This window comes from Panthera leo, chromosome E3, assembly GCF_018350215.1.
Source record: "Panthera leo isolate Ple1 chromosome E3, P.leo_Ple1_pat1.1, whole genome shotgun sequence".
In the NCBI taxonomy this organism is placed as follows: domain Eukaryota; kingdom Metazoa; phylum Chordata; class Mammalia; order Carnivora; family Felidae; genus Panthera; species Panthera leo.
In genome coordinates this window covers 22,716,372-22,732,159 of record NC_056694.1, presented here as the reverse complement: position 1 = coordinate 22,732,159, position 15,788 = coordinate 22,716,372, and the positions used below count along the sequence as shown (strand labels likewise).

Sequence of the window (15,788 nt, the reverse complement as noted above, 5' to 3'; positions counted from 1 at the left end):
GGCCTGAAGCTTTCCTGGTACTACATTTCCCAGACCTTGTGTGTGACTGAGAATAGTAATCACCAAAAGCACCACCAGTGCTCCAGGGCCCTCTCCCCATTCAGAGGCACTCTGACGCTATTCCTAGGTCTTTGTCCCACTCCTTACTGATGTCTGAGGAGCAACAAATTATGGGAGGCAGTGGCAGAAGGAAAACGGGTGGCACCAGGCTTACTGGCACTAAAGAAAAAGAGCTGAGCCAACATGTAACCAATTCTTTCCACCATCTTCCCCTAATACCACACATACGCTGGATACGACTGATCATCCACACTGCCCACTTGGGTCATCCTTTTGTACCTTGTCTCCCTCGGGAATGCTTGCACAGATAAGGTGGAGAGCACAAAGAACGTGGCTTTACTATGTGGCCCATCCATGAAGAAAACATCCAGACCTTATGTCACCTTATTCTAAGAGCCTCCTCCAGAGAGAACTCACTAATGCACCTCCCCACATTCCCCCACACTTTGGTTCAGGGATCAGAGCACATTCCAGGGGATATTTCAGGAGAGTCTCTACAGGAAGGGGTCCGATCAGATTCAGGTCAGTCACCAAGGTCAGGGAGGGGCTCCTTACCTTGGACTTTTCCTCATCAGCATCAAAGATAGAGCTCTTGGGCCAGGGAGAAGGTGGAGGCAAAATTTTATCCACTGGTAGTTTAGGGTCTTGCTTTACGATCCCTAAAACACGCAATTCATGAAGTTACAATATGGATATGGGTACCCACTGACTTCACATAAAGTCTAGAAACCCCCAGTTCCTGATGTCCCACTGGGAAAACACTGTCAATGACCTTAAAGGAATACACCCAGGGTATGACCAAGGCTCTGCATCCCCCCTCAGGAGACTCCAAGGAAGGAGCACAAAGACAGGGGCATCAGAGCCAACTAAGTGAGAACAGAGCCAGACCCTAGGGCTAGTGGGCCATGGGCCTCATGCTATAAAAAATACTGATCATTGTATGCAAGTACATAAACCTCCCAGGGCCCAGAAATTACTGTAAGATCTGACACTTCTAAAAACAGTGACTACAGGGGCACCTGGGTGGCTCAGTTGGTTAAGCATCTGACTCTGGATTTTAGCTCATGTCATGAATTCACAATTCATGAGATCGAGTCCCACATCCAGCTCTGTGCTGACAGCACAGAGCCTGGCTGCGATTCTCTCTCTCTCTGCCCGTCCCCCACTTGTGTTCATTCCTCTCTCTCTGTCTCTGTCTCAATCTCAAAATAAATAAACTTTTGGGTGCCTGGGTGGCTCAGTCAGTTAAGCGTCCAACTTTGGCTCAGGTCATGATCTCATGGTTCGTGAGTTCAAGCCCCACGTCCGGCTCTGTGCTGACAGCTAGGAGCCTGCTTTAGATTTTGTGTCTCCCTCTCTGACCCTCCCCAACTCGTGCTCTCTCGCGTGTGCATGCTCTCTCTCTCTCTCTCTCAAAAGTAAACTTTAAAAATTTTTTTAAACAAAATAAACTTTAAATAAATAAATAAATAAATAAATAAATAAATAAATAAATAAAAACAGTGAGTACGTTTGACAGGAAAAGATAGTCCATCCTGAATCCAGGTTCCCTCCTGTACAGAGCCCTACAGACTCCCAGCTTCTGCACAGGACACAGAAAGGCATGAACTGCTCCTCCAACACTGACCAACACAACCTCGGACAAGCTATAAATCTACCACTTTTCTTGAATCCACCAGAGTGGAGATTGCAAGGCAACACACACCCTGGAATCTGAGGAAAAATGGGAAGGCAACACCAATGTGAGTAATTCAGATAAAATGGTTTCTAAATGGTTTACAGGCTGGCATACGCCAGCAAGAGAACACAACCTCTGAGGCCTGTAACATGAGAGGAACAGGCTCTTCTCCAGGGCCCTCACCCGCACTCCTGGAAAGACAATGGGAAAGGCCTGACGTCCCACCTAAATTCTTCTCTCTCCTTCCAGAACCTTCAACTGCTGGGGAAGGACAATAAGCCCTGGAGTTCTTAGAGCAGTGCTGAAAACTTACTACAGCTGAGGAACAGTAAAGAAAACCCTGTGGCCCTGGGGGAGGGGCAGGATCACGAACAGGTCCTGCCGGGACCCAGGGACACAATGTCCACTGAAGACAGAGGCTTAGACAGAATGGAGAATGATGGTGCCTGCCCCCACCAGGCTAACGGGCACTGGGTAACAAGTAATAGCAGTTGACTGTTAGGAAAGTATCTGGAATAAAACCCTCTCTGAGGCGCAGAGCAAAAAGGAAGACCTAATGCTTGGATGGAGCAGATACAGAGGAAAACTCTAGCAAATCAGCTCCCACACTAAACACAAGCTAACACTGTAGGAACTTAAAATCCGGTATAGTGAGAGTAGCTATAGCAACAATAGTCTCAAACTTAGCTCAACTCCTGCCCACGAGAAGGAAAGGTCTGTCCATTGCCAGGGAGCAAAAATTATTTATGGGATGCCCGGGTGACTCAGTCAGTACAGCACGCGACTCTTGATCTTGGGGTTGTGAGTTCGAGCCCCCACGTTGGGTGCAGAGATTACGTAAAAATAAAATCTTAAAACAAAAAACAACCTATTTGTCTCAGTCTCTACTGTCCTACACAAAATGTCCAGTTTTCACCAAAAAAAAGCAAGAATACTTCTGTGAAGAGGAAATGCAATGTAAACGGAGTCCAACCTTGTTTCTTCAGCATCTGGTAAGCATCTCGGATCTTGATATCCTCTGGAAACCAGACTGTCCAACTAAAAAGTATTTCAATGACTCTTCCTTTAACTTTTTCCGTGGTCCAGGACCCTAGGTACTGAAAATAAAAAGGAAAGAATTAGAAAGCTGGAAAGGACTGAGCAGACCAGCCAGCACACGCTACTACTAAAGAGGTAGCCGCTGAGGTCCAGGGAAGCGAGCTGCCCATGGCTGGTTGAGAGGTGAGGCAACAGAGGCCAAACTCCCTGGCACTCAGCCCCAGGGTGCCTTCTGGGTTTCAAGGAGTCACCCTCCAGAACTGCTAAAATTAAACCCACCATATACTGGTCTAGATTAGAGCCACCGGGGACACTCATTTTTTGAATGAGGCAAGTATGGAATATTAAAAGAATATATTTGGTCTTTGTCCCTAGTTGCTGGCACAGTTTCAACAACCCCTGGAATTTCTTGAGGTACAGGAATATCTTTTGTTATTCATAATGAGCCCCCTTGAACCACACCTCAGTGTATGTTAACCATTCATGGTGAGCACTTAGTTTCAAGGGAGACTGACCACTTTAGAAAAGCCCACCATGTGATGAGAGGGTTGGAAATTTCAGCCCCAGCCCAACCCCCAGGAGGGAAGGGGGCTGGAGATGAGAGTTCAGTCATGGCCAGTGATTTAATCAAAATGTCTACATAACTCCAGGTAAAACGAGGTCTGGAGAGCTTCCTGGTTAAAACACGTGATGTACCAGGAGGGTGGTGGGGAAGCTCTGCTCCCCATTTCCTCCAAGACCCTGGTCTATGCAGCTCTTCCATCTATATCCTGTATAACAAAAGGGTAATAACAAGTACAGTGCTTTCCTACCTCTTGTGAGTGTTTTTAGTGAATTATGAAACCTGGTAGAAGGCGTCATGGGAACCCCTGAATCTGCAGTTGGTCAGAGAGCAGAGGAAGTAGCCTGGGGACACCTGAGACCCCATCTGCTATCTGAAGTAGGCAGCACAGTCTAGGTAGGACTGCGCCCTTCACAGGTAAGGTATGTAATAACTCTGGGTAGTTAGTGGCAGAACTGAAATGAATTAAATTGTAGGACACACAGTTGGTATCAGAGAATTGCTGAGAAGTAGCGAAGGAGGGCTCCATCAATGTTAGGTACCCAAGAATGGTGTTGCTAAGACAGGGGCCAGGAGAAAAGGTGCCAAGGACAGGCAAGAAGGGACATAAAACTTAAAGCCACACCTGGTATCTCTTGCCATTGCCATAAAAAAAAAAAAAAACCTGTCCTCAAGGGACTCCTGGGTGGCTCAACTGTTGAGAGTCTGACTCCTGATTTCAACTCAGGTCATGATCTCACAGTTTGTGAGATCAAACCCCGCGCTGGGCATGGAGCCTGCTTGGGATTCTCTCTCTCCCTCTCTCTGCTCCTCCCCACTCATGTTTGTTCTCTCTCTCAAAATAAGCAAACTTAAAATAAATAAATAATTTTTAGAAAGAAAGAAAGAAAGAAAGAAAGAAAGAAAGAAAGAAAGAAAGAAAACGACCTGTCCTCAAGCTTGAGTTCCTCACCCCTCCAAGCCACCACCACAAGGCCATCTTTAAAGGGAGAACGTGAAGACACGGACAAAGACAGAGCACTGCTGATGAACATGACCAGCATCCTAGACCTTGGAGAGGCTTGGGGAAGGCCATCGGAAAAGACGTGACCACCAGCTGACCTGCAAGCTGGACTTGGGCAATCAAAGATCTCTCAGCCCCTCCGCTGTCCTCGGAATACGGACAGTCGCGAGACAGTGATGTGGTATGGACAACACCCACACAGGACACCTGACTGAATCCACTTAAGACCTCTATATAAACCTCTGCTTATTAACCCTGCCACCTACCAACCTGGAGTGGCCTCTCTCTGCTCTGCCTGCCCTGCGTGCAGAGGCCGATTTCAGATTATACCTGGGAAGCTCCCTTGAAGGTTACGAACCAACAAAGAGGAAAGCTGTCACGTGCAGGATATCCCCTCTCGGCTCTGTCACAAACTGGAGACAGGCTGGCAGGCTCCGCTGTAAGCAGGGCTACCTCTGGACAAGAGGTACCTCTAGGGGACAAGAGGTGGAAGGATGGGGGTAGGTACAGTACAGGGAACAGGGCCAAGCCCACGGTGCTCACCTTTGGGGACAACACTTTGATCAGCTCATTGAGGAAGCGGAATTTAGCCACCTCGTTGTGGAACTTCTCCCCACAGTGGTTCACACACATCTCCAGCACCTGCACAGACACAGGACCCCCATGAGAAGGGAAAACCACCGGCTTCAGGACTCATCTCAAATCTGACGAGCATTCGCTGGAACCATGGTGAATGTTTCCTCAAGACTACAAAGACACTGAAGGGGTGCCTGGGTGGCTCAGTCGGTTAAGCGTCCGACTTTGGCTCAGGTCACGATCTCACTGTCCGTGGGTTCGAGCCCCGCGTCGGGCTCTGTGCTGACTGCTCAGAGCCGGGAGCCTGTTTCAGATTCTGTGTCTCCCTCTCTCTCTGACCCTCCCCTGTTCATGCTCTGTCTCCCTCTGTCTCAAAAATAAATAAATGTTAAAAAAAAATTAAAAAAAAAAAAAAGACTACAAAGACACTGAAGTTTGAGGAAGGGTGACATTTTCAGACTAAGGAAAAAATGCTACCTGTTTGATCTCACTGTAACCATCAGGTCTGTGCCCAGGCAGAAGCTTGGTGACATGTACCCAGAGGCCTCCTCACCTTTTAAGGAGACCCTTTGGGCAGATGAAACTGGCTAGAGAATCATCTCCTCCTCAGAGGCAGGAATCTGGTATGTGAAGCACAAGGGCTGTTCAGCCAAAGGCTGCCTGCTGGCTTCACAGCTCATCTCACACCAGCATGGCAGGATGGGCCTGCACATATTTTCTTTGGTCCACACTACTGTTTCACATTTCAAATTAGTTACAAATATCGATGAATTCAGAGAATTCATCTAAAAATCTGAATTTCTAATTTCTCTTGGAAAACAAAGTTCTAGCAACTCTGGGCCCAGACTCACACCTCGCAGCAGCCAGCTGGCCCTGTGCTATGGCGGCCCTCGCCTGTGTTTCTGTCCTCACCCCGCGGCTCACTCATTTATGTGACCTGTCAGGCCCTGGTACATGTGGCACTTGAACTTGTCAGCCCTGGTCTCCGGAAGACAAAAGGAAATAAAACCTTCTCTTCTCCCCACACAGCGGGCTCAATGCTGCTCTCTAGAAACAGACCTCAGATGGGGCAACCCGAGCCCAGAACTCCCTCTTAGATGCTCTCCACCACACTGAAATGCGACCGGGGTCCAGCACTCTCTAGTGTCACGACAGGCAAGCTTACGCTAAGGGGCAAGCCAAACTCACCGTTAACGCATAAAGAGCTTCTTTCTCTTGTGGAGACTGGATCTTGTGGGCCAGTAGCCAGGGTGCATGGGTTGGGCTAAAGGAAAACAGAGAAAAAAGAAAACAGAGAGAGGCGCCTGGGTGGCTCAGTCGGTTAAGCGTCCAACTTCAGCTCAGATCACGATCTCACGGTTCGTGAGTTCGAGCCCCATGTCGGGTTCTGTGCTAACCGCTCAGAGCCTGGAGCCTACTTTGGATTCTGAGTCTCCCTTTCTCTCTGCCCCTCCTCCGCTCACACTCTGTCTCTCTCAAAAGTAAACATTGAAAAAAAAAGTTTTTAGTAAAATAAAATAAAGGAAAACAGAGAGACCTGGGCTATGGGCGGACAGGAAGAAACCAACCAGTATGGCTGAGTATGCTCAGTCGAGTCACCTCTCTTCCAGAAGCACAGGTCCCAGAGCAGAGGTGGACTGACTCACACCCCGCACACCCACGTGCCTCTAAGGAGACCAACCCCCTACCCACCCTTCTTGCAGTGACAGCACCTGCTGTCCTCCTCCCGTCCACAGCAGCACATCATCCTGCCCATAGCCAACCCACCCCTAACGTCTCTAAAAGTGCAAGCTGAACACCCAGGGCCAGATCTGCGTGTAACCAGGTCACGAGCAGTATAGACCCTGTCTGTCAGATGACAAATGCTCAATAAACACTAGAGCAGAAAGTGTGATAAAACTTCTCACTCATTTCCAAATGCTGACTATTCAGCAACACGTTGATTAAACAACTGATGACTGACTTGATTCTTCAGTTCCTATCCAGATGCTTTGGGAACAGAAATCAACAAAATCTTACCCTTTTCCTGCTTATTCTTAAGAAAGATGACATTTAAATTATGGAGAACACACTGATCTCTATTGCATTGCTACATAACCTTGCTACATCCTACCCGTAACATTTAGAGGTCTCCTCAACAGTAGTGTCTTCTAACACTAAAATTCTTTCCAAATAATTGCCAATTACAAGTGGACTATTCTGTTTAAAAACAAACAAACAAACAGAAAAACATGACTTTTGGGAAAAAGTGTTCTCAGATCACGGAGGGGAAAAAAAAGGAAAGAGAGCCTTACCTTCTTTCTCTTAAGTAAAACAGACCCATGAGACAAAAACATGCACTTAGTCTGAGGTATCCCCCTTATCTGAGGTGTGTGTATATGTGTGTGAAAGTCACCTTACCCATTGGGATCAGTGTTCACCTGGTCACAGAAATTCTGGATAGCTGACCAATCCTGTTCTGACATGCTTGGGTCTGTGGCTTTATCTGTCAAGGAAATAAAAATAAAGAATAAAAATAAACATACACCCCACCCCCCTGCAAATAAAGTGGCAGCCAAGGACTGTGATATCACTCCTGCAGGGGATTGCAACTCGCAGGCAGAGAGCTGAAGGGACAGGACCCTGGCTGTGCGGTTGGCCACCATCAGGCACAGTGTCTGGCACATGATGAGGCTGCAGTGAAGATCTGCTGACTGAATGAACACAAAAGCTCTTGTCCTACAAGAGACTCTACTTCCGGGGCAGGGGTTGGCCCGTGTGTGCCTCCTTCATGCCTCCCGTCAGGACTTCCCCACTTTGGCCCTGCAACGAGTGTGAGCAGGGGCCAGAATCTGGGAGGTTAGTTGTAAGTTTCTGAACTGTGTGAACTAAGTGTAGAACATACCACAAGTCTCTAGGTGGCTCCACCTGGTCATCCCACCGTCTCCTCAAAAACAATACCCTTCAAACTAACCCTCAGCTTACTGAAATGCTTTTTGAGCATCCTATGTAAGAAGCTTCTCCACGTAACAGCGGCTTGTGTGGTCTAATAAAAGGACCTCCTCACGTTCACTCTTTAAAATGCTGTTGCTTTCCATAAACTTACACATTCCCAGGGACCCCAGATCCAATCATGCTAGGGTCCCCTGCACTGGACATTAGTATTTGGATGAAATCTGAGGACATTAAGCGTCGAAGGCATGGGGGCACAGACAGAGACACCTCCAGAAGGAGCATTATCAGAAGGCCTAACTTAAGACCATGCTCCACTGAGGGGAGGGGCGATCTTTGACCTTCCTGGTGCTGGATGACAGCAGCTTCTTCTCCTGCTGCTGCTGCCTAGGATTCCTGTCTGGTCGCCCAGAAAGCGTGTCCATCACGCGTGTCCCGCCCCAGACTAAACCAGGCTCTGCTCTCTCACAAAGGAGCTGCTGGGAGGCCTCGGTCCTAGGCTTTCCTAACTGCCACCCCAACTCCTTCCTGTCCAGTTCCCTGGGGCCTACCCACCTCTCCAGGGAAAGACCTTCCTGATCCTGACAGAGAAGATCTTTCAAGCTCTACAATAGGCTGATTCTAGGGTCCTGTTTCTGACATTATTCCTTTTGCCTGACCCTCTACTCCTCTCCTCAAAATCCTACCCCATTCTTCAAGGCCCATCTGACTTTCCACCTTCTCCCAAAACCTCCTCCCACTGCTCTAGCCCCCGAGATTCTCCTCCCTTCCAATTACTAAAGATCCCAGGGTCAAGCAGAGTATAACCTTTCCTGACGACAGTCACACTTCTGTCATGTGGAAGTCATGTGTCTGTCCACCTCAACAGTAAGACTCAAAACGCTAACACCATTCTGGCTGGCAATGCCCACATTCCCTCACCTGTTCCTCTTCAAAGCTCTTTCCCTATGCTATATCTTGAAAATCCTCTCCTGGGTGCCTGGATAGCTCACTCGGTTGAGTGTCTGAGTCTCGATTTTGACTCAGGTCATGATCTCATGGTCATGGTATCAAGCCCCGCGTTGGGCTCCATGCTCACAGCACAGAACCTGCTTGGGATTCTCTCTCTCTCCCTCTGCCTCTCTCCCACTTGAGCTCTCTCTCTCTCAAAATAAACAAACAAGGGGCGCCTGGGTGGCTCAGTCAGTTAGGCATCCGACTTCGGCTCAGGTCATGATCTCGCAGTCCCGTGAGTTCGAGCCCCGCGTTGGGCTCTGTGCTGACAGCTCAGAGCCTGGAGCCTGTTTCAGATTCTGTGTCTCCCTCTCTCTCTGACATTCCCCCGTTCATGCTCTGTCTCTGTCTCAAAAATGAATAAATGTTAAAAAAAAATTTTTTTTAAATAATAAATAAATTAAAAATAAACAAACAAACATTAAAAAAAAAAATACTCTAGAAGGCAAAAGCCATATATTCCCTGCAGTGCTTAGTACAATGTCTTACTCAAAGGCACAAAATAATTACTCATGAAATAAATTATTTAAAGCAGTGACTCCGGAGATCCTGATTAAGGAGGTGTGACTCATCTAAAATAATTCTGCCCTATTTAAGCTTCTTGAAGTTTTAGTTCACTACAAGGTCAAGGTTGACGCCTCCAGGCATTCAGACCTCAACATGCAACTGGACCCAGAGGCAGAGATCTACAGAATCCAGCTTTCCTCCTCTGGCATCTCCCCACCCCCACCACCAAGTGAAAAGAGTTAGACAGGCACCAGCTTTTCCAAAGGAAGAAAATACTTCTATGAAATTAAGTCATGTTCCAAACCCTTAGCCAAGGCAACGCAGCTAGATCTATACAGTGTAAGAGTTTCTTTTTTATTTGTATCATGAGGATTCCCTCAAAGTTTATCCCAGCCTCCAAATAATAGCAATAATAGTATTAGATGCTTTTTCTTTTTCTTTTTTTTTTTTTTTTAAGAAGTTACTACGTGTCATACACCAGGCTGAGTGTTTTCCAAGCCTCCCTTCCTTCTAATCTTCAGAAGGGAGAACACCACCATCATCTCACCATTTTACAGGTAAAGAAGCCTACCCGGCCACAAAAACTGGAAAACAACAGGAACGGAACTTCAGTCTCAGGTCTGGCCCAAGCCGGGGCCCCAACATTTCTCAAGGTAAACTCAGTTCCTTGACAGAGACAAGGCCTCTTTGGGAACTAGTTTCTTCGATTTTCTCACCACTAAGTCATCAGTTCCCTAAAGCAAGAAGATGAGTCTCATTCACCGTCACGTGTTCTAGCACCTAGAACAGTAATCGGCACAAAGATCTATTGAATGAATGAATGATTCACCCTTTGCTATACACAGTTTGACCAGTTGGCTGGACATATTTCTGACTCCAGGAGATGGGTATTCCAGTTCTGAAACAACTGGGTTTCCCAAAACATAATGCTGGCCTGTCAAGCTATCTCAGAGGCCTCGAGCAGCTCCAAAGAAAAGACCCCCAGGGGACCATCAGCTGGGTCTGATCAGGCCATGGCACTGACCCAGGTTTGTAGGATACCCATCTGCCCCAAGGAGTGGCTGGGGGCAAGCAGGGCATGGCCAAGGAAGAACTCAAAGAACCCCTTCTCTGTTTCTCACGACTGCCACAGTCCCCCCGGGGGCCATCCTAGTGGGTTTATTTAGCTGGCACTTGGGCAGGACAAACAACACTACCACCATCTATCTGCTTAATAAAAGCAATGTTTCTATCCATTTCAAGCCTGCTGCAGGATGAGAGGTATTAAGAAAACAGCTGAGCCCTCCAGCCATGAGTGAAATAGCTCATCTAAGAGTGACCAAATCAGAAGGCAAATCATCTCACACCAGCTGCCAACCAACCACAGAGTCATGACTTTGGCGCTCTGAGCAGCCTGTGCTAGAAAGGGGAACCCTGGGGCTGTGGGGAAGCAAGCAGTCACCTCAAGGAGCATTTAGCATTCAATCCTTCAGGAAGCACCCACTGACCCCTACAGTAGTCCAGTGGTCATTCAACCAAGCACACTGGATGTGTCTTGGGTACCGAGACCCACCACAGGAATCTCCTATGCCATGCTCCAAGATAAAGAAGGAGCTCAGCCCGCCAGAAGCTGGGAGCATATAAATAGATTGCAATTTGACCACCCCAGACTCCAAAAGAGGCACAAAAGGGGGGCTGGAAGGAAGACAGGATACATCACCTGGGGGTAGGTCCAGGTGGAAGGAAGAAAGGGATTTACCGAGCACCCCACTTTAAGCACAGAGGATGGCAAACAGCCCCTGGCAGCACATCTGCAGCTACCATCCTAGAGACCGAGGGGCCCCAGTGCTGGTTGGAAGAGCATGGGACTGGCCAAAAAGCTAAAAGACCCACTAAGAGGGCAGTGAGTTAAATCAATTACAGTATATCCATATAAAGGGACATAGAGGTTTTCAGTAACAAAATGAGACGTATCTATGCAGTCATGTGGAACAGCGACCAAAATCAATTAAATTTGAGGGTAGAGGGTTACGGAATGCACAGAGCTGCTATTTGTATTTTAATTTTTTTTAATGTTTATTTATTTTTGAGAGACAGAGCATGAGCTGGGGAGGGGCAGAGAGAGACAGAGACACAGAATCCATCCAAAGCAGGCTCTGGGCTGTGAGGTGTCAGCACAGAGCCCGATGTGGCTCGAACTCATGAGCTGTGAGATCATAACCTGAGCCGAAGACGTTTAACCAACTGAGGCACCCAGGTGCCCCGCTATTTGCATTTTTTTTTTTTTAATGTTTACTTATTTTGGCAGAGACAGCATGAGTGAGGGAGGGGCAGAGAGAGAGTCTCGAACAGGCTCCACACTATCAGCACAGAGCACGATCTGGGGCTCGACCTCACAAACCTCGAGATCATGACCTGAGCCGAAATGAACAGTCAGATCCTTAACCCACCGTGCCACCCAGGAACCCCTGCTATTTGTATTTTTAAAGTATAAGCTTCTAGTAACAGCTTCCTGATGTTCCTTTGGAGAACTACTCCTCCCCAGTTCTAGGTCCAAAGTTTTTTTTGTTTTTTTTTTTTTCTGCTAAGCCAATATGAGTGAGTTTTCTCCCATTCACAACTGAAAACACTAATAATAATAATATTTAACACTACATGCCAGGCACTATTCTAAGTGTTTCACATGTATTAACAACTCTAACAAGGACAGGTTACTACTATCCCCGTCTTTGAGACACAGCTGCCCTGCCCGCTGAGGCCAGATCTGTTAGTGACCTGAACTTGGCAGTCATTAGACTGCAGCTAAAGTGACTTCTTCCTCCATCCAGACCAGACTCAGGGAACGCAGCTATACTGTCCTTGCCATACCATCACCCCCCGCCCGCACCTCCTTGTCCTTCCTTAGCACCAAGTCCACTGTGCCCCACTCCCCCATCCCGGCAAATCTAGTTTAAAGGTTTTTATTTTTTTTTAATGTTTATTGAGAGAAAGGGAGGGAGAGAGAGAGAACGCGTGCGCAAGCAGGGGAGAGACAAAGAGATAGGGAGAGAGGATCCAAAGTGGGCTCTGCACTGACAGCAGAGAGCCCAATGCAGGGCTCGAACTCATAAACCCTGAAAGCATGACCTCAGCTGAAACTGGATGCTCAGCCTCAACCGACGGAGCCACCAAGGCATCCCCAGCAAATCTAGTTTCAACCGTAGTTTGCCTCCTCTGATCCTACTAGAGGTGGAGAATCACACAACCACGAAGACTAGAACAAACATTTCTGATGTCCAATCAACACTTGGAGGTCCAAACTCAGAGGATCTCAAGTGTGAAGGAGGAACGTGATCCTGCCCCTCTCCCCGAGGGTACATTTGGCAATATCTGGAGACATTTTTGGTTTTATCTGGACATTTTGGTGTGTGCTACTGGCATCTAATGGATTGAGGCCAGAGATTCTACCAAGCATCTTATAATGCACAGGACAGGCCCCACAACACTGTTATGGAGCCCAATATGCCATCGATGTCAAGGTTGAGAAACCCTGTTCTCAACCATACAGGTGGGCTCCCTTTTGTTTCCCTTCCCAAACTTCTCCACTTCGTTCCTGGATCCCCTGGTTCCACTGCAGCCCCCAACACTCAGCAGGGAATGGCGGGGGGCAGTGATACTGAAACTTATTTGCATGTGTAATCATCTTTATCTCCTTCCCCAAACATTCAGAAAAACACAAGGTGCCCTTCTCTGCGAAGCCAAATCACCCCTTTCTGCTCGGGCTCTGACCTCCCACAGCATCTTCAAGCCCCTTGCCAGGAGCTACAGCACTGGACTTGGAATTTAAGGATAGTTCCTCAAAGGAACAACAGGCTAAAGAGGGGCTTACAAGTGCCGCTCTCCTTTTAAGATCTCCTTTACACCTGAATTCCCTCTAGCTACCCTCCCTCCTTCCTTTCACAAAGGCCATCAAAAAAAAGGAAAAAAAAAAAAAAAAAAGGCTAGTGACCAGGGCTACTCTCTCTCCCTACACCAAACTTTATGTTTCAGAGTAGTTGCCAACTCTTCAAAACTCAAGAGATTTTACATAAAAATGTAGGTTCTAGCTCTACCTGAAAAACTAGAAGATCCAGCACCTTTGGGACAGTAGCCTATAACGTCTGGGGCTAAAGAACCCCCTCCTCTGGCAGTCTTGTATCCTGTTAGCTCCTGTACGGGGTCAGCTGACAGCCATCCTTGTACCCAGCCCACCTGACTCTCTTTTTGGCAACTCCAGTCTAGGCATGTTCTCCACCACCTAATTAGCCGCTTGTCCCCACCATTTAACTCAAAGATGCCTCATCAGTAACCTTTTAGTTGCCAAATTCAACGTTCCCCCTTCTCCTGCCTGACCCACCTCCATCTTTCTGCAGCAAAGCTACCTACCAACTTGCACCCCTCCTTTGAGATCTGTGGCTCCCCACCCTCCCAGCTCTCCCCCTGCCTGTGTCCGCTCTGCCCGTGTCAGGCTGCTTTCCCCACCTGCTTCCTAAATGGTGAGGTTCTCCACGCCCCATCTGCAAACCTCTGCTCTGGACAAGCCCTCTGTCAATGAACTGAAGATTCCCACACTGGCCTCCAGCTCTTACCCTCTCTGCAGCTGACCACCTGCCTGGAGAAGGTCTCTTTTTGGCTGTGCCACTTGCACCTCAAACTCCACAACTCAACCATTCCTTCCATCTTAAACAAGTCCTCCTCACAGGTGAGTCATTTCTAACCAACCAGTTACCCCGAGTCCGAACCCAGAGATCCACCCCAGACTTCTTCTGGTCTCCTGCCTCCATTTAAATGCATCAAGGCTGCAGATTGTGCCTACTAATGATTTCTACTGTCAGTCCCAATGCCTTTGTCCTTCTTCAGCCCCCCAACACTACCGAAAGACCTTTTGTATTTACTCTCCTCCTTAACCAGTTTGGCTCCACATGACTGCAGGTAATGCTGTTAATAGGTGTACCGGATCAGATTCTCCAGCTGAAAACTCCACCCCAACCCCACCCCAGAATAAGATATAAACTCCTTTCTGCAGCATACAAGCCCCAATTAGCCCTGCAGCCTCTTTTCCAGGCTTTGTTCTTCAGGCTTTGCACTCTAGCACTACCAACTACTGGTTCCGAGAATGCTCCACACTCTCTTGTCCCCAGCTTTTGCACATGCAGTTTCTTGTGCTTGAGAGATGTTCTTGCCTACACTGTCCACTTAAATGCTAGATCTGCTGTGACAATCCCCAGGTAAACAGATCAACTCCTACCACCACTGTGGACTCCCACCCCCAATGTCCATTAGTAATGACAAGGTGCCCTTACTGTGGGCTTGGACCCATTAAACAATGTCTTTGTGATCAAGGGCCCTGTGTTATGCATCTCAGAGAATTTCCAGCACCTAGCAGAGCCCAATACAAGCTGCACGGTCTCTGTCCTCTTTGAATTTCAATGCCTCATCGGTAACACAAGGACATAACAACCCCTACCCCCGAGGGCTGTCGTGAAGCTAACCGTACACGTAAGTCCGGCCAGAGTAAACACGCGCAAAAGGTATAAAGGGCTTGTTTTGACACTGACGACCGCAGCCAGCCAGCGATCTGTGCTAGCTCCAAAGAGACCGCAAGAGGCTGCCTGGCTTGCACGAATAAGACCAGTCCTGTTCAGTGTAAACGTCCCCATCTCCAAAACGTGGTTAATAATAGAAGCTGCCTCTTGGGGTCGTAATGAGGTTTAACAAAGGCTGAACTCCTTCTAGCAGTGTACTTGACACAAAAGAAAAGCTCAACAAACGCTAGCCATTACGTTTTTAAGGTTTATGAGCTACGACGACAGTGATGGTGGGCAGTGGCAGGGAGCAGAGCACGTACACTCGGGCCCGCCGCGCCGCACCCGGGCCGATCCCCGCACCCCGGCCCAGCCCAGCCCCCTCCCCGCGGCCACCTGCCCGCCGCCGCTTCCGAAGAAAGGCCTGGGGAGGCGGGAAGCCAGGCCTCACGTGTGGCTCTGGGCCCGTGCCGAGGGGCGGCCCCGCTACTCACTGAGCCACAGCTCCAGCGCTGCTGCCGGCCCCGGGGGCCCCTCGGCCGACTCCGCCCCCGCCGCGGCCTCGGCCCCCGCAGGCACCGTCGCCGCCGCCGCCATGGCCCAAACCCCGCTGTTCGAGCCACTGCCACCCCTTCCCCTCTGGCTGCCACCGCCGCCGTCCGGCGCGCTCCGGGGCTGCCGACGCGGCAGGCGCGGGTTTGGCACGTGATGGGCGGGGCAGTGTGAGGCCCCGCCCACCGTTCCGGCCCCCGCCTCCCTGCGGTCTTAGGGGCCCGGGGAGGTATCCTACCAAGATGCTTCCCGTCTGTCGGGGCTTCGTTCGCCCGGTCTTCTCGACCAGCAATGGGATCAAAGCCCATCAAGCCAACTTCGCGAGGCCTGCGCGCTCTCCTCCTTTTGGAGTAGGCTTGTCGGATG

The 15,788-nt window shown here is 48.9% G+C and overlaps 1 protein-coding gene across 1 annotated transcript in view; it reads right to left on the bottom strand.

The window, feature by feature from the left end:
• The window catches only part of GGA2 (golgi associated, gamma adaptin ear containing, ARF binding protein 2), a 34,092-nt gene extending 18,604 nt beyond the window's left edge, over positions 1 to 15,488 (bottom strand). Inside the window, exons 1-6 of the mRNA XM_042921719.1 lie at positions 15,365 to 15,488; positions 7,318 to 7,402; positions 6,106 to 6,181; positions 4,885 to 4,983; positions 2,712 to 2,835; positions 616 to 719 (exon numbers count right to left, since the gene is read on the bottom strand). Coding sequence (XP_042777653.1) covers positions 616 to 719; positions 2,712 to 2,835; positions 4,885 to 4,983; positions 6,106 to 6,181; positions 7,318 to 7,402; positions 15,365 to 15,467 — 591 coding nt within the window. The 5' untranslated portion in view covers positions 15,468 to 15,488. The remainder of the gene's footprint in view (positions 1 to 615; positions 720 to 2,711; positions 2,836 to 4,884; positions 4,984 to 6,105; positions 6,182 to 7,317; positions 7,403 to 15,364) is intronic.
• Positions 15,489 to 15,788: the final 300 nt, after the last annotated feature.